Source organism: Notolabrus celidotus, chromosome 6 (assembly GCF_009762535.1).
Source record: "Notolabrus celidotus isolate fNotCel1 chromosome 6, fNotCel1.pri, whole genome shotgun sequence".
Lineage (NCBI taxonomy): Eukaryota > Metazoa > Chordata > Actinopteri > Labriformes > Labridae > Notolabrus > Notolabrus celidotus.
Window position 1 is genome coordinate 27,858,572 of NC_048277.1, and position 26,516 is coordinate 27,885,087.

Sequence of the window (26,516 nt, forward strand, 5' to 3'; positions counted from 1 at the left end):
TGTTCTGCATTAATAAAACACATTATCTTCCCCACTTTATCCATGAAATCAGTGTTGATTTGTTGCAGGCAGATAATGTCGTTGCAGGATGTAAAATCACATTATTGTGGTGATCTGCTCAATTGTTTCAGCTTGCAGGTCAAAAATCTACTTCTACAACACTGAATCTCATTACAAATTAACCTTTCACTGAATACAACTGCGTCTGTCATTTTGGACAGTGAATAAAATGTTTAGATCCCAAAAGGACGAAAGTGTCAATGCACGTTGCTATTGCACTCACCCTAACCGTATAGCTTGATCCTGATTGACAGGACTCTTTGGCCGCCCCCCAGACCAAAACCTACTTAGTCATCTGTTTTACTCTAAATGGAACCCTAATTAATAAATTGACCGCATGCTGTAAGGAGAGATCCTTACAAAACAGTGATTCAGGGCACACGGTTGGCCGTGGTGGACTGTATAATAAATGGACGTAGCATCTGTGAAGTCACCCATCTGTTCCTGAAGCGCTGTTTTGAAGCCTATCATCGGCGGGTGCCATATTAGAAGTGCTGAACTCAACCTAACTTCTGTTGAGCTAGTGTAAGGTAAAGAGGCGGGCTTTGAGCCTCCTAGCCAACAGCCTACAGTGTTCCCACCTGTCAGTCATGTCAGCTGTTCCTCTAATTATGGAAAACGAGTAATCTTAATATCTTCAAAACTGCCGCTTTATGAAAAAATTCACCCGGCGTACAGTGTGTACCGAAAGAGATATGAGCTTTTCAGACTACTTTTGTACCAGGCTGTAAACATGTTTACTATTGCTGCTAAGATCACCTTTTTTGAATTGGTGTGTATGTGGTTTCCAGTACTTCCGGCTCATACATTTGGAGAACTGCAGTTTTTAACAATTCCACATTGGCTTCAATTCTCATAGCCGAAGGTAGCCGCTTGCGTTGGCCTAACTGTTTAAGCGTGCACCCTATATACAGAGGCTTTAGTCCTTGTGCAGAGGTTGCTGGTTTGACTCCTGGCCACAGCCATTTGCTTCATGTCTTCCCCAATTCTTTTTTTTTTTTCAGCTGCTAATGATGTTTATTCTGTTAAACTCAAAGACGTTGTTTGTTATTATGATAGCAAGGAAAATATTGCTCTTGAACATGTCATAAACTTCATTATACTATATGGCAAGTTTTTCATTCACAAACAGAAATTTGCAGTCACTTCCAAAGTTTTCAATTTTCCCTCTAGAGTTCAAGTCCCTATTGAATCATTTCTTTTAGTCAATGACAAAAAATGCATCAAATTCAGGAACTATTATAACACCTTTTTCCTTGAGGTAAACAATTATTTACATATTTCTGTATCTGTTTTTTGTTTTTTTTTGTCTACCCCAATTCTTTACTCCCCGCCTTTCCTGTCTCTTTTCAGCTGTCCTATCCGTTAATGGCAAAAATGCCCCAAAAATGAGTTAAAAATAACAACAAATACAGTGTTTCACATCCCCCCCAAAGTTTATGTAGGGCATGTGTGAAACCAGCTGTACAGTAGCAATCCAGACATTATAAGATGTCACTTTAGCATGGTAATTGTACTTGTAAGTCCATATATTTCTACTGTTTAGCTTGTAACAGAAGTGAATATCATATTTATTCATATATCCCATTCCTGTGGGAAATACATGATGTTGACTTGCAGCGCTGCAAGCATGGCTCCCAAGTCCTTTCTCTGAGTACATTAAAATCATATAGAAGATACAAAGTCAAGCCATTCTTCACACACATCTCTAATTTCTAGGTCATGTGTCCTCTCAGCTATTATAAACCCCCCTACACCTTTAAGCTCTCTGTGCTGATCCTGTGCAGCCTCCTACCAAACCCTTAGAGAAACATGCAGTTTGATCTATGAAGGGTCAGAGGAAACAATGAATGCACAGGGAGGAACAGATAGTGTTGGAGGAGAAACCTTCCTCTGTTCATTTGTCAACACAAAGTGTGGAGGAGCGCTCCAGCGGGGGTGGACTACCTGTGGTGGGAGGAGTGGGGCTCTGACACCAGCATGGCTGAGACAACTTGACAAGCTCCCTCACTGGTCACATTAGTATTCTACAGTACACACTGCAGAGAAAGAGAGCGGCGAAAGGAGAAACAGGAGAGGAGAGGGAAGGTGGAGGGAGGTGAGGAGTAAGAAACAGAGGTGAAGGGGAAATGTAGAAGTCTGGTCGGAAGGAAGGCGGGGAGGATGCAGGGAGTGAGGAGGTGAATCAGGGAGACGAAGGTGTGCGTGTTTTAGAAAGAGGGGGGAAACTTGGCCGAGGCAAAGTGCTGATTCCAGAAATTACTCACAAGGTTTTTTACATTCGATTAATTCAACAAGGCTCTTTGAAGATGACCTCTGTGTCTCCTCGGCATAGCAGATTTACGGTATGTCTTCACGCCGTGAATGAGCAGGAAGTGTCTGTTTTTCGAATTGCTGCATCGCCAAAAACATCTCATAGATCGCCTGATTCAAATCCTTTTTCCAACACGGGCTACAGTATCTGCAGTGAGGCGCTTTATTGACAAACTGACCTTGGCTCTGCAGCAGCTCCACACAAAGAAGATAGAGGGGATTTTCATGCTTAGGAATGAAAGACCTTTTCATACAACTCTGCACCAATTAGGAAGTCAGATGTTTATGAGTTTTTATATCGTTAAGGCTGACGGAGTGTGCAATGGAAAGAAAACTAACATTAAAATGAAACAAGACAATATTCATCACTATATGAACTACATTTACAGAAGTTTTAATCATTTAAAGGGATTGTTTTAAATCAAAATTGCCATTTTCCAAGAAGCCATGCTGCTTTTTTTTGGAACTGTCTCATTTATCCTTTTGATTATTTAGTTATTCAGCATAGGTAGGGTATAGTCAATTGTTTTTGTGCAGAAAGAGGATGAACACTTGTATCCTATTACTGACTACATCACCAAAAGAACATAGACACCTAAACACACCGCTCATGTGTTTGTTTGAAATGTAACTCTTGCATTAAGCTGCTGCCGTTATGACTTTCCTTCTTTTTGTAACAGCTTCCAGTTTATTTCAAAGATTTTGGGCGGGGTTGAGGTTAGGGCTCATTTTTCAAACACAGAGAGTGAGCCCTCACTTAGATTTTAGCCTCACACTTCTAGGCAGACTTTTTTTCCTTTAACTGATGATGTCCTGGAAGGACTCCGTAGAGGAAACGTGTGAGAGGAAACAGCCTGAATGCAGATTTGGCAGCAGAAACTGAACAGCGAGGGTGGGAAGTTAGGGTTTGTCCAGTAGAAGATTCACAGTATCCATGTGGCATGATAAACTATCTTGTTACTGGGAGAATTAGGCAATGTGTGGACATTGCACTTGTGGAAGGCAGTAAAGGAGATGTCAGACAAAGTAGTTAAAAGAAGTCAGTGAATGAGGAGACGTAATCCCAGTTGGGGCCAAAATAAAATTAAGAGAAAACCTCCCTCTCTCTCCTCTCATCCCTTTTGAAAATTGACCTTAAGCAAAGGTGACTTCTACCCCAAACAGGCATCTCACCCTGGCTTTGCCTCCCCCGTCTTCTCTCTAACATCTCAACACAGGCTCTTCTCTCTACTTTTCTCTCCTCCCGTCCTCTCTTCCCTCAGTAGGGGGAGGTAGTGTGTACATTGTACAGTCTAACCTGGTGGTGCTGAGCTCCAGCCCAAACAGGCTAACTACCCTAACTCTGCCTCCAACACTTCTCTTCAGACTCTTCTCTCTATGTTCCTTCTTTGTGTGGGGATATGGTGGGAGTGGGAGTGGTTCTGGGACACCAGAGCTAAATGTTGAGTCTCCCCAAGGTGTTTTGACTCTATCTGAATTAAACACATGTAAAGGAAGGGGGCCTACTTGATAACCCTGGTGATAACATTGGGGATGACGGTGTAATGAGATGGATGTCTTCTCTGAGAACTTATGACTTTCATTAGAGAACAAGGAGAGCACAAAGACAAGAATTATTGGAAATGGGATAGACTGTCATTTACAAGAAAATAAAAAACTCCAACCTGATCATCCTCTCTTTACTCATGTCTCAGATTCCCTTCTTAACTTTCATTCATTTTTTTAACTTCTTGTTTAAACATCGTTGGAGGGAGCCTTAATGTCTGCTTCACTTTAATGTTGTGCACTTTAAACTTTGAACAGTTGAAGCTCACAAATGTACACTTTGTATTTCATTGTTGTAGGGCAGAAATCTTGTATCTCCATATTTAATCATTTTAATTGTTTTCCCTTTAATCAATGCTGTTGATCTTCCTTGATGTCTTTCAGCCGGCTTTCAAAAATTAAACAGATGGAAGTATTTAAAATAAAGCTCTTGGTTGAATCTCATGCAGTGTTTAGTTATGCAATAAAAAATACATTTTCCTGGTTCCTGGTTGTGGCAGTAGTAGTGATTTTGAAGATACGAGGTTTCTGCCCTATGGTGACAATTTCTTAGTTGAATGCTTACAAAAAAAAAAGTAGGGAGGAAAATGACCTCAGAGAAATGAAAGGATATGTTCATGAAAACGTTTTGATTTTACCTTCAGTTTTTCACTTCAAAAAAAGGTTAATACCATAGACTGTATAAATAATGGACGTAGTATCCGTGACGTCATCCATCTGTTCCTGAGAGCTGTTTTGAAGCCAATCGGCTGCGTCAGCCATATTGGAAAAGCAAAACTCAACCAGGCAGAGTGTGACGTAAAGGGGCGGAGTTTCAGCCTCCTAGCCAACAGCTATGTGCTCCCGTCCATGAGTCAAGTCAGTCATGTCCTTATTTGGGCAAAAACTTGTAATCTTAATATCTTCTGAACCGTCTCATTAGAAAAAAATTATCCCCCCATACAGTGTGTGCCGATCTACGTAGAGCCAAGCTGTTTTTTGAACCAGGCTGTAAACGTGTTAATTAATGATGCAAAGATCGTCTTTTTTGAATTGGTGTCTATGTGGTTTTTCCAGTCTTTCTTCAGCCAGCCTCAAGCGGATTCTTGATGAATTGCAGTTTATAACACTTCTGCATTGGCTTCATAGTTTGAGACCAGAGGTTGCCGCTTGGTTGATACTTATTAATTAGTGAGCTTAGGAGGTGTCAGTAGGAATAATACACACGGTTACTTTTGGACGGCCAGGCATGATGCGTGCCCTGATTCCTTATGTCCCCTCACACTCTAAGCTAAGCTAAACCTCACTGTAAGCCCTTTGAATCTTAATGAGTAAATGTATTTTTTTACAAAAATAATCTTACATGCACTTTTTTTCTGTCTGCAGGTGACAGACATGATGCTCCAGGATCAGCACTACCCAGACTGGGGCAAAGCAGCCAGAAGGTTCTGGAAACAAGGCAACAACAGGATCGTTCTCTTCTGGTATGTTGACTCCTCTCTCGTCTATCTTTGCCTGAATGTGCAAGATTTCCAATTTCTTCTCCCACTAACTTTGCTAATGCATCTTATATTCCTTCAAGGCTCTGAAGATGTGTGTGTGTGTGTGTGTGTGTGTGTGTGTGTGTGTGTGTTGTGCATACATATGTAGTCTCTCCAGCCTCGTTGCAGGGCAACACGCAGTCAATAGCCGTGTTAATCTTCCCTCACTCAGTGTCAGCACCTTTAATTAGAGGAACAGGGTGAAAAATCAATGGACACAGCAAGGTCGCGGGGTATACCACGGCCTTGCCTTTTACTTCTCGTACCACAAGCTGTGACCCTTAAATAAGTGCTAAACAAACGCTGCACACCATGTCTGATACGGCCATTACAAGAGGGCCGGGTAGAAGCGTTTCCCTGTTTAGATGTGTTACACCACCAGCGGATGGTCCCAGCGGCATTCATTCACCAAAGTGTCTCAGCGCTGTCAGTCAAATATAGCATACAAACGCCTCTCTTGTGGCTCGGTTTAGGGTCACAGTGAGAGGTGAAGGACATGTGAAGAGGAGGATACGGCTGACGCTGTTTGACTTCTGTTTGATATGTAAGCTGAGAGCTAAAGACACTGACATCTCTGACTTCAAAGACATTAGAAAATTCCTTTTTGCAGGATTGATTCACCTGCGACTAGAATGCAAGCAGCCGAATTACCGCGCAACTTCTTCTGCAGCCTTTCATTTTATTGACCGACGCCTTGACTCGCACTGTCACAATCAATGCCAGATTTGACAAGCAAGCGTTTAAAATTCAAAGCTTGAAGTATGATTGTTAAAGTGTTGCTGGATGTGTTTCGTCAATAGTGGCTGAAGGTTCGTGGCAAATTGTAAAACTCTGTGCCAAGAAGTCGGCCATGCTGAGGAAAAGAATCCCGCTGTGGAATAATAAAACCCCACAAAATGTATCCCTCTTACTGCTGGAATGGGATCCAAGCTGGCAGTCGGTATCTGCAATGCAGCCAGCTGATGTGTGGAGTGAGAAGGCACACAACAGCACAGTAACCAGTGGGTGACATTGAGACGAAATAGACAGAGGAGAATAATACTAGCCTTTGTCGTTGTGCCTCGCTTCAGATGGCTGAGGATTTTTTCTTCTTCCAGTAAACACTGAATGCAGAATTACAGTAATGTGGAAGAGAACACGATTCAGATAGGGGGAAAATGCAGGGAAAAGCAATCACTGCATCCAGGTGAAAAAAAATATGATATGTTAGATATGTAAATTTATGGAAATATGTTCACAGTATGGTTTGAATTGCATTGTATCAGCATCTACAAACAGTATATCTCTGTGAGCATTTATCTTCCAGGAAGTTTTATCTGCTGCCATTTTTCAAATCCAGGTAAAATTGTTGTTCAATACATTATTGAGTCCATGAAAAGGAGAAAGTGAACAGCACTTGATTTATTCTTTCTTTCATTTCACGTGGGTGAAGAAGCGAAGCTGTTTTGTCTTCCAAGATACACAATATAAACTGTGCAGCTCATGTAGTCTGACGTGACGCTACAGAAACATCTGATTTATTTGTTTTCTCAAGGGCTTTTACTTTGGTAATGTACCAAATTTACTTCCTCCTTTCCTGTCCTTCATCCTTTGCTCTCTCGTCTTCTTCATTCCCTTTCCTCCTCTACTTGTGTCCTCTTCTCTTGCTTTTTCTTCCTCCTTCCTTTCTTTCCTCTTTCTCCTTGCTTTTCTTCCCCCCACATCTCCTCTCCTCCCTTCCCCCGCTTTTTCATCCTTTTTTCCATCCTTTACTCACCTGAGCCCTCCCTCCATCCCTCCCCTGTCCTCTTTCAATGTATCGCTTTCCCTCCCCCCTCTTTTCTTCTTATATTCTCTCTTTCTTTGTCTTTCCTCTCTTATCTTGCTTAACTTATTCCTGCCCTCTGTCCATTTTCCTCTCCTTTCCCTTTCATATTTCCTTCCATCTTATCTTCCATCTCTCCTCTCTTTTCATCTCCTCTCTCTATCTCTCCATTTACTTTTCACTCACTTTGTTTTCTTCTCATTACTACCTTCCCTACTGTCTTTCTATCTGTTCTCTCCTTCCTTATTCCTACTTTCTTTCCTCTCTCCCTCCTCGCTCACACACAAAATCTTATTTCCTTTCCTTTCTCCTCTCCTATTTCCTCTCTTTACCTTTCCTCTATTCTCCCTCTCTTTTTACCTGTTCCCTCCTTTTCCTAATTCTCTTTCCTTTAATACTTTTCCCCCATCCTTAATTGTATCCATCCTTTCACCTCCTGCTCATTCTTCCTCTCTACCTCTATAAATTCTTCCTCATCTCCTATCTCCTGTGATTCCTTTTCCTCCTCCTCCCTCCTCTCATCTTAAAACCTACCATTTACCTTCCTCATCTTTCCTTTAGTTTTCCTTATTTCCTGATATAATTATCAAACTGTTCTTATTATTGTTTTCACAGATCACTCTGCCTCTTGTACCTTCATGCTTTGATACTTGAATATAGTAAATATATGTACATTTGTATTTGTTTAGAATACCACATACTTTTATTAGATATAATGTTTATGTATCTACCTGTACATTTGTATACTACAGCTGTATCTACCTGCTATATAATTGCATTCAAATACATCCATAACAGTCTACTGATATGTGTATCTTTATGAGAGATGTTCCTAAGTGATACATTTTGTTTCATCAAAAAAATGTAAAATCTGACCTACTGAGCAGTCTAAAGATAAGACAGTCAGATTACAGTCAAAATCGAGCACAACAGCTAAACATGTGATCACAGAGTCTGCAGGTTGACAGTTAGCAATGGGTCCTCCTCGCAGGTCATCGTCCACATGTCTGTGCTGGTTATGCATTGCTGGTGGAGTGGTAAAATGCCAATTAAACACAGTCTGCATACTGTACATACTACATCTGGGTAAATTGGCATTGCAGACTTATGGCAACTGCTATTAAGCTACAGCTAGTGGTTGCTGCTGCGCTAAAGCTCAGACACAACATATGAGCGGTATTTCTGACCTTCAATTTTTAAGATATTAATAGTTTGTTTAACCAGCTTGTAATTCTGTTGCAAACTGCTATGCCCCCAGTATAAATCTATGTATTTGTATGTTTATTTTTGTATTTATATTTACAAATATTTCAAGTTGTTATTCTTGTTTTATTCTGTATGTATATAGTAGCTACATATACCCAAGCGGCAACCTCCGGTCTAAAATTCTGAGTCCAATGCGGAAGTGTTAAAAACTGCAGTTCATCAAGGATCCACTTGAGGCTGGCTCCTGAAGTACCACAAACCACATACACACCAATTCAAAAAAGCCAATCTTTACAGCAGAAATAAACATGTTTACAGCCTGGTACAAAAGACGAGTGTAGTCTGGATAAATCATTTCTCGACCGACACACACTGTACGGGGGGGTGATTTTTTTTCCAACGCGGCAATTTCGAAGATATTCAGATTACAAGTCTTCCAATGAGAGGCACAGCTGACTTGATTGACAGGCGGGAACACTGTAGCTGTTGGCTAGGAGGCTCAAAGCCCGCCTCTTTACGTAACAATATGGCCGCCGCTGCTGATTGGCCTCGAAAACAGATGGGTGATGTCACGGATACTACGTCCATATTTTATACAGTCTATGCATTTACCTCATGATTACACATATTTTCGTATTGGTCTGATTTAATGTGAATCTATATTTACATTGTAATATTTGTACTATTATCTTATTCCATCATCTTAATCATTCAACATGTGACTACATGATCACCGTTATCACTATAACTATCAACCTTGTACCTTGTACTGGAAAACAATGTCTGGTGTCTTTTATTGTTCAGAGTGACTTGAAATATCTGGATAGTGTGCCCTGTAATTTTCATGTTATTGCTGCAACAACAATCTATCCCCCCCCAGGGAATAATCAAGTGCTCCATCTCTGCCTATCTATCCATCCATCTCTCTTCCTCTATTTTCTGTCAAATCCCTCTCCTTCCCTATTTTTGCCAATCCTTCCCTCTCCTCTCCTGCCCTCTATCTCTCTCTCTCTCTCTCCTTCCTTCCTGTCCCCTCCCTGCAGGACGGTTCTCATCACCCTGACATCAGTGGTGGTTCTGGTCATCAGTACGGACTGGATCAGCTGGGACAACCTGAACCGGGGCTTCCTGCCGAGCGACGAGGTCTCCCGAGCCTTCCTGGCCTCCTTCATTTTGGTCTTCGACCTTCTCATTGTCATGCAGGTAGGCCGCTCCCATGTGGCCAATTAAAACCAGGGAGCTGGGACGCCTCTTGGCTTCTTCTGCTACCCATCATGCCAGCTCCCTTTCCTTATCCCCCTCCCTCTTTATTCATCAATGGGGCACTGCGGCACAGAGCAGCAAGACTGGGGTGTTGGATCGCTGTCAGCTGGCATGGACACAAACATTCGGACACACACACACACACACACACCCACAAACATATACTTAGAACAAACTGTTGTTTATTCCTTTATATCTTTTTTTAGTACCTGTATCCTTTGTTTTTCCCAGACCTCAACCATGAACTCCCCCCATCATCCCTCTCTCCCCTGTGAGCTTACTTTATTTTCTTTAATGATGACTCACTAGATATTTTTGAGAGTTTTTCCCACTTTTTCCTCCCACCCCCCCACCTCCTCTTTTTTTTTCCCACCCAATGTCCTCCTTCCCACAGGAGAATGAGCATCAATAAAGCCTGTGTCAGTGGCTCATGAATATGCAAATGTATTTGTCTGGGCAAGAAAACACACAACTGAGTGGAAGAGAGTTGGAGAAGGCGTTTTTTTTTTTTTCTTCTCATTTTTTATTTTTAACACCACGAGCCAGAAGCCAGAACCACAGGCCAATCATGTATGTGGTTTGACTCAGAGCCTTATTCAACACGGCTCCTCCAAATGCCTAACGAGCGTATTTTGTTTGTGGGTATTAGAGGACACGCTGCAAACCTAATATTTGGTGTAATCCTCAATATATGTTTCTAGTGTGTTCACAATGCTAATTACAACAAGCTTCAAATTGCATCGCCTAGTGTTACAAATGCAGCAGTCCACAAGAACCTGGCAAAGAAACCACTATATTAACCATGGTCGTATATATTAGGACAACAGCAGCACTAAAAGTGATTCCTAGTCTTTCTTATTGAAACAATTTATTATTGTAAGCGGGGCCTCCAGCTGCTCGGGCTGGTAATTACTTCACTCTGTGCTGTTTTTCTCATTCATTTACCCAATTATTGTGATTATGCAGATATATAGAAACAGCTCAGTGTGAGCGCTCCCCTCGCAAACATGCCCGTGTCTTGCTGAGACCGGCTTATTTTCACCGGCTTTCTGCAGAAGCCACAGACCTGATGTGACATGAAGGGCACGCTCCCTATTTTGACATCTCCGTTTAACTCACTGTGCCGGTCTGAACCCGCGGCTTCCTCACCCGTTTAACTCAGCGGTATATCATCCCCACCACTCGCATAGATCTGTTTACGGCGGGCCCTTCTCATTTTCTGCACACTGTACAGCAAAGCACGTTTACTACATGTTATTTATGGCTGCGTCGTAACATGGCGGGGGCACTGGTGTCCGTTGCTCCATTCCACCAGTCAATAAAATTTCATCCTCCTCGGTCTGGCCCAACAGCTTCATCCACTTCCATGTTTGGAGCACAGGGTGCCACAGTTAATCCCTGGCCTTCATGAGAAAAGATGGGTGTTGTTGTTCACAAACTAATTAATGCCCCAATTAATGACCTGTCTGGATTTGCCTTCAAGCTGGGTTTTACTTTTTCTCAGAGTTTTGTGTGTAATTGCTTGGTTTTCTCTCAGAATGTCAGACTTCTGTGTCCTTTGTGCATATGCATACACATTTACATGCAGGGATGATATGCTGAGACACCCTGCCTGTTTACTGCTCTTATGTTATAGAGACTCATTATTTCGTCTAAGGGAGGTGCATGGCTTAGAATGTCATGCCTGTTAGTGCTCTAGCAACAGAGACTGCCTCTATGGAAGAGGAGTGGAGCACTTAATTAATATCCAGGGGGCCATCACCGAGCTGTTATGCTGTTCACAGATATTGGCATGGAAGACTCCAGATCACATGAGGATATAGTGCATGCAGACATGCTGTAATGTGATGCAGTGAGTGCAAATAATAGGGAACTGAGGGGAAATGTAGCTAATCTAAAAATGAAATAGCTGAAATTGTGTGCCTTGTTTTTTTCTTTCTTTCTCCTGAAATAGAGATGACAAAAGCTCATTTGCAAGATGATTAAGTCGGCTCAGCGGAAAGAAACAGTTTTAAAACATTTTAATTTACCTTCGTCACCCGTCTCTGTGTGTGCCATCTTAATTACATGCTTTGATTATATTAAGTGACTAATTACAGGTGTTGGAGTACATGTATTAACTACGTAAAAAGATGCTTGCTACGATCTGAGAGTAGCCAAAGAAGTTAATACTGTATGTTGTTTACTGTAAAACAGACAGTTATGTTATTAGTGTCCAAAAATACACACTTTCTGTTTTAATGAAGGGAAATATTCCCCTCATAGAATAGAATAGAATAGAATAGAATAGAATAGAATAGAAGAAGAAGAAAGAAGAAGAAACATACTTTATTAATCCCCAGGGGGGAAATTCATTTTTTCCACTCATGTTATATTTTTGGTCATGCTTCACACACAGTTTGGTGTTTATATATATATACAATTTAATGCACAAACATGCAGTGGACATGCACTTAGTGAGAGATGTCAGAGTGAGGATGCTGCCATCAACCAGTGCACCCCGAGCAGTTGGGGGTTCGGTGACTTGCTCAAGGGCACCTCGGCAGTGCCCAGGCAAGTGAACCAGCGCCTCTCCAGCCGCTCAGTCCACTTGCCAAACGTTGTCCATGTTGGGACTCGGACCGGCGACCCTCCGGTTGCCAAGCCAAGCCCCTATGGACTGAGCTATTGAATAGAATAGAATAGAATAGAATAGAATGTACTTTATTCATCCCCCAAAGGGGAAATTCAGGTGTCTGTCAGCTCATCTCCTATTGGCTAGAGAGCTATGAAGTCTAATGACTGCAGGGATGAATGATTTTCTGTATCTCTCAGTCCTGCAGCGCAGAGAGATGAGCCGTCCACTGCCGCTGTTTCTCTGGTCCACAAAGAAGTTGTGAAGTGGATGATCTGTGTAATTTAGAATGGCCTCTAGCTTCTCTCCAGCACAGCCCCCAGTGAGTCCAACCTGGTTCCAATCACAGTGCCAGCTCTTTTCATAAGATGGTGTAAAATCATTCTTTAATTTATAATGTTGCTAAAAGGTTCAAGAGAAGTTGCGAGGCTGTATTTTAGAAGCAATTTAAGACGAGAGATGTTTGTAAAAAAGTATTCTACCTCTTTACCTACACATACCATTTTTTAAAACCATGAATGTTGAAGCATTTATAAGAGAAAAACAAATCAAACAACTGAGCATGGTGCTTTTTTTTCTTCCCCTGTGAAAAGTTCACTTTTTGAAGGGCTCGGATTTTCAAATGAGGGAGAAATATGTAAATGAATTTTTCTTGCCAACCATAAAATGTTTCGCCTTCATTTAATTTCTTACATTTTTGGCATGTCCACCTCATTAAGAGTTGTCCCTGCTATTTGCAGAAAGTCACCACGCACCAAATACAACAACATACGAGCAAAAGGAGCGCAATGACAGAAAAGGGCTTGGTCAGCTTGTAAATGTCACTTTGGGTGCCTGTTGATTTGATTTGACGTGTTTAAGCATTAGTACACTCCCAAGGCCTGCAAACACACCCTGTCATCTGAAGTCTGTCGCTGTGTTTGACCTGCACTCAGTGCATGCAGAGCCTCCGCAGAGAATTGATATCAGCTCAAATGAGAAAATTCAGTGAAGTGTCCGACATCCAGTACAGCACGATACATGGTTGACATTTGTCATGCTGATGTGTCGCTGAAATTTGTTCAATTTTCTACAGCTGAGGCTACATTATGACAGGAAGACACTACATTTAAATGTGTGTGTGTGTGTGTGTGTGTGTGTGTGTGTGTGTGTGTGTGTGTGTGTGTGTGTGTGTGTGTGTGTGTGTGTGTGTGTGTGTGTGTGTGTGTTTCAGGACTGGGAGTTCCCTCACTTCATGGGTGACCTGGATATGAATCTACCAGGAATGTCAACGACGCATGTAAAGGTTAAGCTTCCAGTCTGCAAGTCAATCTTTAAAGAGGAATACCACATCCACATCACAGGTACAGAATGACCCTGGAACAGCTGCTGCATACAAAGAGCAAGGGCATCTCATTGTTTCAGAAGGAGTGCACCCTGCTGTATAACTCATTCTCCACCCATTACCTATATTCATAACCAGATAAGATGGCAGAAAAGAAAATATGAACCCTAGTAATCGCTAAAAATATGGGATAATATTAGGGGTGTAATGATTCCCCCCCGGGGGATCAATAAAGTAATATCTTATCATCAAGGTCAAAAAATCCGTCTCCCCCATTCATTTGAATGGAGGAGCAGTCAAATTTTAAAAAATAAATACACGTCGTACGAATGTTTCTCACATCGGTATGCTGTGGTGATATGTAGTTAGTATTTGAATGTTTTGTGTCCAAGTCCTCTTTTTTCTGAAAAGTTTATTTTTCGTTAGTTATTAGAGGTTGAAAAACAGGGTTTTACTTCCGGGTTTCCTTTGATTCACAGCCTCCGTAGAGTGAAACTTCAAAGGACACACAGCGTCTTGTGACGTTACGCTGTAGGGCGGAGCTTATTACAGTGGCTTCACAGGCTCTGGCTGCACAATGGCGGCACCCAGGAGAGGGATTTTTTGGCTTCAGAACCGCACAATGGGAAGAGGCGGAGCAACGCTGTCCATTTTTATTTACAGTCTATGGTGTTGACATGGTTAATATGCATACCAATTTTTAAACGGTGAAAGTAACCTTTATGGGGCCCCTAATTTTTTAAATATCAAGGGGGGCGCTGTGGAGCTATTTTGCCAAAGATATGTGCAAGACCAACAAACTAATGGGCATATTAAAGGTAGAGCGTGAAGAAATGAGAATATTTAATGATATTGCCCCACCTGTTTGTCAAGTTTTTTACAACTACAAACATTCAGACAACAAAAAACGCTGTCTTCTTCTTACTCCTACAACAGGCGCAAAAAATGCACATGGCGTATGATTTCTCTGTTCTGTGTTGCTGTAGAAACATGGCGGTGCAATATGCAGCCTCCATAGAAAGAGGCCGGATCCTTATTTAATGATGAAGGACCCAATCAAAGTTGCAAAAACAAAATGAGATTCATACTCTGAGGATTATACACTAATTTAAACATACTTATGAATATTATCTTATCTTATAAACGCACCTAAATTCTACGCACTGTACCTTTAAGATGGCAAAACATGATATATTAGGAGACAGAAAATAAGACAGGCATCTCTAGCATTTCACACAGCATGGCTCTTAAAAAAGTGTCCACAAGGAAGACATATCTTTGACCTATTTCTGACTTGTGTTTTTCAAACATGCCTCCTTTTGCTCTAGTTTTCCATTTCCCTCCATGTGGGAAACACTTTGATGGTTAAACCACAACAAACATTCATAATACATGTGTAGCTGATGCAGGTAGCTCCACTGTTCCCCGTTCCTTTTGTTCCTCTCTGTCGTGCAAGACGCACATCTCATCATCTTTCACATCTCGGCCTTAATATACTCCATGAGCGAGTATATTTCCCAGTTCAGACTGTCCTCCATGTTTCTCCATTTTGTTCTGCTTGCGTGCACACGGCAACTCACAACCATAAAGAGAAGGCAAAACCAATGTTCCTGTGCTAAATGTTAAGCAGTTCAAACGCTCAGTGATTCGCAAAAGGTTGTTAACCCTAATGCATTGCATATCCATTAAGCATTATGGGAATGGCTCCAGCACGACGTGATTGGTTTAACTAAAAGCTTATTAACAGCATATCTCTGGTGGAGGAAGGGAGCGGTGTCACGTACACCCTCAGAGACATCTGCCCGCGATCAGTCAACCTGGGGAGATGGTTGTCTCATGGTAATGTAGTGATCTTGTTAGACGATACTATAAAGGAAGTAGCACCTGCAAATGGAGCTATCTGTCTCAATACATGAGCTGCATGCAAAGAAACGGGGATTGCTGATATTTGAACGTGACAGAATATTCATCTGCCTGGATGTGTCCTCTAAATGTTGTTTAGTGAGGACTTTCAATGTACATCTGTTGGCCTGTCTGTTAAATTATCTGTACAGTGTAGATGATGCTTTCTTATCATTTTCCCTTCCAAGAACCCACTATGATATCCAGAATTGAGTATTGACCTAAATCAAGGCCCCTCCACTGATAACATGGTGATAAAAAAAAAATAGACATATTAATAAAAATACAAATTGCTGACATTTTGGCCGCTCTAACTAAAATGTTGCTCTGCTAGTAATCCAGTTATGTTGTTTTTACTTGTCACATGATAAATTACCTGAAACCCATTATGGTGTTTGTATGGTTTATAGGGGAGAACGGGGTTGGTTGTCACACTTTTTACTGTTTTGATGATTGCTCATCATCAAAACATCTTTCAATAGTCATTCCTACATTAAATTGAAGCTTAAGGTGTTGGCTTGAAATGTGTATCCCTCTTATTTTCCAACTCATTGTTACAAAGAAGCAATTAACTATCAAAGACACTCTGACACATTGTGACGACCAACCCCATCACGGGGATGGTTGTCACACACAATGGTGTTGGTTGTCACACACTATGGGGTTGGTTGTCACAATGGTATTTCTATGGGAAAAATATTTTTTAAAAGGCAAGAAGGCAGAACTAAATTTGAAAGTTTAAATAATAATATGATCAAGGAACATGAACAGGAAACACATCTTTAGGCCAGCCTATATAACAACATAAAGAACAAAACAAATAGGCCTAACAATAATGGCCTACTCAACTAGGCTACATGCAGTCACTGTCTGAGTTACAGTGATGGCAAATGTAGGGTCTGCGCACTCCAACTAATTTTGCTAACATAGGGGTTGGTTGTTACATGTGACAACCAACCCTTAAGAGAATGTGACAACCAACCCCAACTGGAATTTTTTGCTAGCATCAAGGCTAACAACCAACTATAGCTTTCCCCTCACACTTTGTAAGGGTAACACTTGTTTTGTTATAAACCCATTGTTTAAAAGCCTAGAAGAAAAATACTGAGGAGCTGAATATTTACAATTTGACATGAAAAACACAAAAAGTCCTCTCACCTCAAGCTCAGCTGTCTTACTCCAGAGAAGACTATGTAGGTGAGCTCTGATCCTAATTCTGGAAATGTCCATACCCCAATTTGAGAGACAGTGCCCCCTGGTGGCGAGATATAACGAGTGTGACAACCAACCCTGTTCTCCCCTCTCATTGGCTACGTTTACATGAGACTTTTAATTCCTCTTTAATTCCGAATTAAGATTAAATCCTCTTTAAAAAGATTTAAAATTACCATGTAATCACCTAATTCCGAATGAAAATGATAATTGATGATAATTAAACTTAAATCCGATGTAAGTAGCTGGTTTATTCTGATTTTAAATCCGAATTGAATAATTCCTCTATCATGTATACGTTCATTCCGCTTTAAATTAATTCCGGTCATTCTGCGCATGCTCGTTCCCTTGTCCTGTCGCGATGACGCACATGCTCCGTGCTGGCAGGCTCATATCTCAGGCTGAGGTAGAGCAGCCGTTGCACTAACCGGCTTTGAATCGCCACAGTCCGATCTTCCGCCTCCCTTCTCCGGTCGTCTATCTCGAAAGTGAAGCAGTACGTTTGTGTCGAGCTGCTTTTTAACAACTATAGTCAAAATCAAAGCGAAATTTGAACTTATTGTGTGGTCTTCCATGTTGTAACCGAAAATGAAAGAAGCAGGAACTGGAGTCTGTTTTCTTCCGGTAAACGTAAATACGTCACGCCCGCCCCTGTCCAACCAGAACCCTTCCCAACCCCCAGACGTTAAGAGGAATTAAATAAAAAAATTAAACGTGTTTTCCATGTAAACCTCAATTCGGAATTACTATTTCCATGTAAACACGAAGGAGAAAACTTTAATTCAGAATTATTAAATTCTGAATTATTAATTCAGAATTAAAAAACATCATGTAACCGTACCCATTGGCCGTATAAAGAGATGAACAACATGACAGCTCCCAAAAAGTGAAACCAAAACATTTAAAGCTTCCTCTACTGACCGGCTGCAGTAAAGGTCATAAAGCCCAACTCCTCCATGTTAACAGATGGGACATGGGTCAAACTGTAAGATCAAAATACACACCATTTTTTTCTTACACAAGGCTTCTGTCATTATAATTAGCTCTTATCATAATGACTTATGCCTGAGTGTGGTTTTTAATTAGTTATTTGATGCTTTTAAAATTGGTTGTTGCGCCATGATTGACATGAGGCTCCTGCAGTGCTGTATGAACCAGATTAGCAGTGAAGAGCAGGGACAGAAAAAAAGACAACACAAGAGTCAGTGAACTCTCCATAACCCTGAGTGTCTGCTTCAAATTGACATTAAATCTGATCTGTTGTGGACAGTGTATATCTGAAGGATGTTTGCTCCACCATCAGATCTCTACTGTGCAGACTCTGGGTCCAAAATGAGATCAACTGTGCACTGTGCAATATGTCAACTCCAATCACAGGCGGGGTATTCTGACTTCACTTTTACACCATAAGAGGAAGTGGAATTGCTCAGCCAGTTTATATAAGGTCAATGGTTCATACCAAAAAATCAGGGTGCTTATTGGTTGAAGTATTGGGTTGGTTCATAGCCAGTATCACATTCTAGGCAGTGTCAGGGACCAGTACTGTATTTGCTTATCTGTCAACAGTCTAGTTTGTTTTCTAAATGAGGTTAAATGTCTCTTCACAGGGAAGTGGTTTAACTATGGCATCATCTTCCTCGTGCTGATTTTGGACCTCAACATGTGGAAGAACCAGATCTTCTACAAGCCCTATGAGTACGGTCAGTATGTTGGGCCAGGGGAGCAGATCTTCACAGTTGAGGAGCCAGAAACACTCAGCCTGTTCAACCACAGCACGCTCACCTACGAGTGGCGCTCCACCAACATCAACCCCGACACCAACCTGACCTACGTGGAGCGGGACATGTTTCTCCACAGCCGCTACGTTGGGTCCAGCCTGGACATCAAGTGCCTCGCCTTCATCCCGAGCCTGGCTGCGTTCGTCCTCTTTGGGTTCTTCATCTGGTTGTTCGGGCGGTTTCAGGACAGCGAGACCTTCACAGAAAACCCGGACAAGTCGTACGAAAGGATAAAGAGAAAGTCGCCGTCTGAGTACAGCAAGGAGATGGGGGTGACGCCAGAAGAGATGCATGTTACAATGAGTGACATCCTGAAACGAGCAGGGAATCCCATGCTTCTATCGGTGGACGGGCCGCACTTTGGAGCGACGCCCTCTACAAACTCTACTATTTCTATGGAAACCCAAGAGACACATCCGAGCATTGTGATCGACAGTGCTCCGCTGGAAGAACCGGCTGTTTCTTTTGATGTCAACAAGCTCTCTCCTTCACCCGATGAACTTCAGAAACTTTGAACCAAAAGATTGCAGGCTGGTTGGAAATGTCGAGATCAAGGGCATCAGAAATAGGACAAAGTGATGTTTTGCGATCCCAGAGTCAGTCCTGATCCTTACAGATGTATTTGTTTGAGTCTATTTTTATAAAACAATCTTTTCAAAAACCGCTTCAACGGCACCAATTCTGATAACAAACATCTTTTCAAACAGAATGCAAACTTTTAATTGACATGGTGCTTGCTCGAATTTTGCATTTTCATATCTCAATTTTTTCAAGGTAAACTACAAAACTTCGGTGTCTATATAGGGGAGTTTTTCTACAGCTGTGACACAAAGGATTTTACTGTATCTAACCAGTGTTACAGCGACACTAGTGCCTTAACATTTTATAAGTTGGGATACAGAACTGTCTATACTCAATGGGCAACGATACGGAAGATGTCCTCATCATTGATCCTATAAATGTCTTATATATGCTTTCATATCATGCAGACAATTGTTACCTCATTTGATCCTCGGACGTTATGCATTTTCATTTCTTCTCCTCTGATGTCTCTCCTGCTTGATTTTTAATGCATAACTCTCCTGTGAAATGCCATAATTTAAACATCAATGTACACTGATGACCTTTACATATTCTCACTCTTGATATTAGTTGCAAAGATAATAATGAAATCAGAAGAGATCAAATAGCAAACCAACAAGCCACCTCATGATTGCTTATGTGGCTGCTGCACCTGGACTGAATAGCAACAGAGTCAGACGGTTGGTTTTTGCCCTTGGCATAAACATACCATTGAAGTGCAGGGGAGGCTCCTGCTCCAAAGCTCAGGGCTTCTTTATGTCTAGATAAACCTTAAAAGTTTTAGAAGCAGTTTTGATGTCATGGGAAATGCATGAAAAAATATTTATTTATTTATTTAAAATGTTATCCCACTGTTAAAAGAAACATGATTTTGAATGCAACTGAAACCTGCAGCATTTATCTTTCCACTGACTTTGAAAGTTTTCTCTGCCTTTTTGCATATTTTCACAAGCTTGGCAGTCTCTTTAAAAACTGATATTTGGAGTTTTGGGCCAAAAACTAGGATAGCCTTTGGTTATTTTTTTGCATAGCACGGATACTAACTGAAATATTACTGCATTACTAACATCATTGTCTTTCACATCAGTGAGTACTTACCAAAGGTACCAATAATTCAGTATATTGAACAAATACTGCAAAATGATATGCTACTTTTCAAAGAGATATACCTATAAAACACAGAGTGAAGCTATTATATTATATGCATCACTCTGCATTATAATGGGCTGTAATGTACAATAATGTCTTGAAAAATACTCACCCCTACACCTCAGTCCTTGCAGATTTTTATTCAACCTGTTTCGAATACAAAGAAATGTAGCCTCTGATATGCCAGTGTTGAGTCATAATCAATTGATGTATTTATAACTTAAAAAAATATATAAATTAATTAATTGTAACCTCAATTCTAAAAAGTTGGGACTCTGTGTAAAATGTCCGGAAAATAGAATTTGATGTTTTCAAAATCATTTATATTTAATGCAAATGAATAGAAAGACAACAAGTCAAATGTTGAAACTGAAAAATGCTCATTTAAAAATTTCTGCCACAAAAGACATTTCAGTCAGACAACTGTCAGACAACTCGCGTTTACTTGAGATAAGTTTATTGCAGCACACAGTATTGTGTTTGGCGTATGGGCTCCGAACCTCATTACTCCTCGTAGATTATTTAAATGCAGACATTAGGGGTAATGAGATAGGACTAACCCCCCCCCTCGGAGCCTGCAGGTGGATGCCAGGGAGGAGGTGGGTACAAAGTTTGCACACAGTACTGAGCAGGACAGCAGGAGCACTTGCAAAGCAGAGGCATAGACAGGGAGACTTGCAGCTTAAATAGACAGCCAAATGAGAGGATATTGAGATCAGCTGATAGTGAGGATGATGACGTGTCATTATGAATGAGCGCAGCTTGAGTTGTCAGCCTGAACTAGCATGCAGGCGACGCTCCATTTTAAAAAAATTTAACCATTGAAAATCATTATTGGTGTCTGTTTGCACAGTACAGTTTTAACCTACATTTGTGAATGCAGTGATGAACAGTGGAAGTGATTTTGTGCACATGCAGTGATTTCCACTACAGAGTAAAGTCCTTTTCTTAAATAGTGCCACCCGAGGGCCCACAGATCACAGCCATCCTGTATTAGTTTTTTGCCTTGTCTCTTTTGTGCAGATATTTCTCCAGATTCTCTGAATCATGTTATGTTATATTAGGATTGGTAGATGATAAAATCTCCAAATTCTTGTCAATGTTATACCGAGGAGCATTATTTGAATTTGTTCAACTATTTGCTCACACAGTCTCTCACAGTCATGAACCTCTTCTCATCTTTACTTCTGAATTACTCAGCCACTCTGGAATACCCTTTTTATTCCATGTCATGTTACGAACCTAATAAGTTGAGATGTTCCTCCAGGTTTTGTAGTTTTTTTCACACATTATTCAGTGTTTTGTTTCCCTGTCCAAACTTTTTCTGAAACGTGCTGCTGGCATGAAATTTAAAAAGAGCGTATAATTTGTGAAATAATCAAATTTTTAAGTTTCAGCATTTGATACATGTCTTTGCATTACAATAAAATAATGGGTGGAATTATTTGTAAACCCTCAAAATCAACATTTTACACAGCATCTCAACTTTTTGGGAATTAGGGGTTGTAGAAAGACAATAAAAAAGAAGTATAATGGCATTATTATGGAAAATTCTATCATATTCTTTTCTCTTAAAATACAGTCTAAAGGTAAGTTCAGTTAATCATAATATATTTTTACAAATGTATTTATTTATGACTATAATTCACCCGTAAATACTTAATATCCAGCGTCCCACTCTAGAGTCCCTACAGGAGTCCTGTCTGTGTGTGTGCGTGTGTGTGTGTGTGTGATTGTGTGTGTTTTTACATTGTGGAGACAAAAGTTTCCGTTTGTGTGTATAAAGGATGTTTTATACCTAATAGTGCATGTTGTGTGTATATGAGTGTGTATGCATGTATGCACTGGAGGCTTGCTTGTTTCGTAGGTGTTTGCTACCACAATTGTTTTTGACAGAGGCCATTCTGTGAAGAGGTCACTTTATTTAGCATAATTTGTTTGCAGTGATGAGTTCTGTAATTATCTTTTTATACATTACAGCTCTAAGGACATTGAAAACGAGTGTCTCACCAAAGGGCAGAACCGTTTTGGACTGGAAAGGAGGTCTAATATGTTTGTAATTTATTGTGTTTGTGTCACATTTAAGGGTTTCTTTGTTCATTTTAATTTGCTTGTGTTCAAAGACTGACTTGTCATTCAGTTGCTGCGTGTTTGTGCTTTATTAAAGGAGAGTAAATCTCTTGTTAGTTTGCTCCGTGTATTGTTCGTCAGTTTAACCCTGTGTTTCCAATAAATTAATACATTTCTTATATACTGTGTTTCGTCTTGACTGTTTTGTGGTATTAATAATATCAGATATTTTTAACAAGGTTGCTCTCGTTATGTAATTCCCAGAGAGAAAAGTTCTAGTTAATGTTTGTTCCATAAGCTTGGGAAATTGTTGCCAGGCAACAGCACAGGTCAAGCTTCTTGCAGCTACTGACCCAATTAATCTGGCAATATGAGAAATAATGATACTATCTTTGCAAGGACACTTGCATATATAGCCTGCATACATGTGACACCTGGCTCTGGGCCTGTCTGTTAGTTGATTAATGCCAGTTTGCAACAATTTAAATATGTGTGCATTTGTGATGTGTTTTGCTCCTCTGCAGGAACTGCATAGAGATCATGTAAATGTGCAAACGGGTTGAAAATTAGATTCAAATCGTCCAGGGTTGTCAAAAGTAACAACTCTGTTTCTAAACCAGGGAAGGAAACTCTCCAAGGTGTGGTGAGATACATTTGTGGGATCTTAAATTGGTTAATTAAAGGGGGAATGCTGCTTATAACTGTGCTTTTTAAATCATCCAGCTCCAGAGACGCTAAAGTCAACGCGTTAGTTGGCCCAGCAATATTGGTCTAGACTGAAATATTCTAACATTTATTGCAATGCATTTTTTAATTAAAATTAATATTTCCAAAAGGAAGAACTTCAATGTAATCTCTAGGATCCTCAGGCTCGTAAAATTGAGCACAAATAATTCATAGAGCTCAGTTTGTAAACTGCTTTCTTAACAATTAGCTAGCTTGAGCATCTTCAACTTTCTTCAGTGCCGTCTGTTCAGACAATGTATCCCAACATAAATGAGCCACAGTTTTACTTCATATTTAATGCTCATTAGGACATTTTGGAATGCTAATACAAGTTGGGTGATTTTTCAACATCATACCTGGCCTGCCTGCCAAACAAAGCATGCACTGTCATTAATAGCATGTCAGTACACTCACTTTCTAGCTCAAAGCACAGCTGTGCGGGATGGTTCCCTCTTAGTCGGTTGTTCCCAACATTTACAGTGACAAAAATTACGTCCACTTTCTTCACATGCACAACCCTATAAGAGTACATTTAAAAAAAAAATCAAAGTTAAGGAGTTGGTACATGCTAGCTAACATTATTCAATTTAAGTCCTTTCCTGCTACAGATGTTGAGTTTAACTATTTTAGTATTAGTTTAAAGAATTACTGTCATATTTACATACATCAGAAAAAAGGCCCAGCAGAGGATGTACTTCCTGCGTCAGCTCAGGAAGTTCAACCTGCCCCAGGAGCTGCTGATCATGTTCTACACCTCCATCATCCAGTCTGTTCTGTGTACCTCCATCACTGTCTGGTTTGGCTCTGCAACCAAACTAGACAAACACAGACTGCAGCGGACTATAAGGACTGCAGAAAAAATCATCGGTGTCGACCTGCCCCCCATCCAGGACTTGTACCGGTCCCGGGCCAGGAAACGGGCAGGTAGCATCACTGCTGACCCCTCACACCCTGGACACAAATTCTTTAAACTCCTCCCCCCCGGCAGGCGCTACAGATCACTGTGCGCCAAAACAACCCGCCATAAGAACAGTTTCTTCCCCCAGGCTGTCACTCTGATGAACACTAAACCATAACAGTGTCACACCTGTCAGATAAATACTCTCTGTAAATATACATGTAGATACACAATGCAAAAATTCTCCAAGCAGAATTCCATATTTCTATTTTTGTACTATTTAACTACTATTTTATAATGTAAAACTACCTCTGCAACTCACCACTGCACTTTATCATATTATTTTAGCCTGTACATATTAGTCAAGCCTATTTGTTGTTTCTTTGTATTTATAGCTAAGGTTATTGTTATTATATTTTTATTTTATTTTTTATTGTAGTTCTTATTCTTATTCCTATTCTGCCTTGTACAAAGAGAGCACAGTTTACTGAAGTCAAATTCCTTGTGTGTTCAAGCATACTTGGCGAATAAAGCTGATTCTGATTCTGATTCTGTTTCTGATTCTGATATTTTTATGTCAAAGGAAAATGTCCTGTTATGATACAAGCCTCTTCCTTTTCCCTTAATTATAATCCTTCTGAACTTCTTGTTTCATGCTAACACAGCCCATTCGCTAGCTTGCGCTTAGGTTAGCCCTATTGGGTAAGTTTTTGATACCGTTCTAACACTAGGATAAAGAAGGTGGGGTTAACTTGGATATTTATGACAAAATAAATATCTAACCACATTTCATTTTGATATTCTATGTGAATTTTAAACATTCAGTTTAAATTTCCAGGGCCTTTAAAGCCAGCATACTTGCAGCCTCACATAGCAGCTAGCAAGCCTGTATTAGCTTGTTTCCCAATGAGAAATGTTTAAGTTTGGCACGTTAAGCCTCTCAAAATAAACCTTCTGAAACGTTATGACATAAAAAAAAAAGCATTCCTTTTGGTGAAACCCCTTCCTCATGTTCATACACAACTTATTATGAAGGGCTGATATATACTGTAAGTTTCTACAAATCGTTTACTGTTAAATTAAGTTGTTTACAGGAAAAACTGTTGACACTGCAGCAGTTAAAAGACCAGCCTGTGACCATGATACCACAGATTTAATCTCTGTAGCAGTCAATCATCGGTTGCCATGTACAATTGTGATTGTAGCCACACTGCTAAATCTAACATTGGAAAGTGTAGCAGTGCAAACACACAGGGTCTTACTGTTCCTTGTTTATCTGGGAGAAAGTATATCTCATGCCAGAGAGTATTAGCTGTTTGACTGAGGCCTCCTCCAAGTCTGCCATTGGGCTGAGAAATGAGATATTGATTTTTGGAGGACCATGCAGTAATTGAGAGAACACATCAAAACCAGGGTTTCAAAAATGTTTGTTGGGTGCTGGAACCTGATAGCCATGTTGTGTAACCAGTGTATTCACTACCTTCCTTCATGTAGTGGATGAATTTGTGTTGGTAGATCTTGTGACCGATTGCAGTGTGCTTTCACAAAGTTTAAGATACTTATGTTCCTTTTCTTTGGCACTCTCATGATGATTTTTTAAACATGTCACATTATTTGCTGTTTCCACATTCACATATCTTCAAGCAGGAAATCACAAATACTAAAGAACTGTCTTTGTAAAATATGAAATGCTGTTGTGTTGTATCTACAGCTAAATATAACCCAGAAAAATCCCCCACAGGAGGCAGGCTGCAGCTACAGATCAACTGGAATCTCCTTTACTGTCTTTGAGCTATCCTCCAATTAGATCAGTGTATCATGTCTTGGCATGGCCCATCATTCTGTGCTGACAGCTCCGTGACTCCAGGAGACCCTGTGAAATTTATCAGTGCAGTCAGTCTCAGCCATCCAGCGAGCAGGTTTACCCTCTCAGTCCTGTCACCGTGCCTGAGACAGTGTCTCTCCCTGGTAGCCACGAGGGAAACAGGATTCATCACTGTTCCCTTCTGCAGGTTTCTGATACTTCAGATAAATAAATCTCTCAACACATCCAACAACTTACTTCCAGGACCAAATCCCCCAGATGTAGGTTTGTGATAACAATGTCTGCTTTGCTAGTCTTCCACTGGGGGGAGGTGAATCCAGTTTTATTCTTTGCTCTTTCAACAGATCAATTGATAAATCCTACAGCGAATATTTTAACCAATCAAAATTACCCTGCTGTGTTAATTACTTAATTTTGAGTGGTCAAAACCCCATAACATCAGTTTTTAATTCTCAACAACAAAAGCAACACGAGGGTTAACCTCACATGTCATATCAAATCAATCCCCAAGAAAGGAGTCCAGCACATTTCAAGTCTGCTTGTTGACACTGTGGTAAAAGCCTAAGTTCCCATTAGCATTCTAAATTGGTAAACACTGTGACGAAAAAATATGAATTTCCATCTCAGGTTTGTCTTGAGAGTCAGAAAATAAGTGTATTACAGTTACTGCACACAGATGTGACAGCAAACTGAGGAGCTTCTGAAGTATATGACATAAAATAAGT

The 26,516-nt window shown here is 40.5% G+C and overlaps 1 protein-coding gene across 1 annotated transcript in view; it reads left to right on the forward strand.

Annotated features, from left to right (window-relative positions):
• Window positions 1-22,521, forward strand: part of tmem117 (transmembrane protein 117) — a 65,026-nt gene extending 42,505 nt beyond the window's left edge. Inside the window, exons 5-8 of the mRNA XM_034684741.1 lie at window positions 5,284-5,381; window positions 9,492-9,651; window positions 13,539-13,668; window positions 18,371-22,521. Coding sequence (XP_034540632.1) covers window positions 5,284-5,381; window positions 9,492-9,651; window positions 13,539-13,668; window positions 18,371-19,056 — 1,074 coding nt within the window. The 3' untranslated portion in view covers window positions 19,057-22,521. The remainder of the gene's footprint in view (window positions 1-5,283; window positions 5,382-9,491; window positions 9,652-13,538; window positions 13,669-18,370) is intronic.
• Window positions 22,522-26,516: the final 3,995 nt, after the last annotated feature.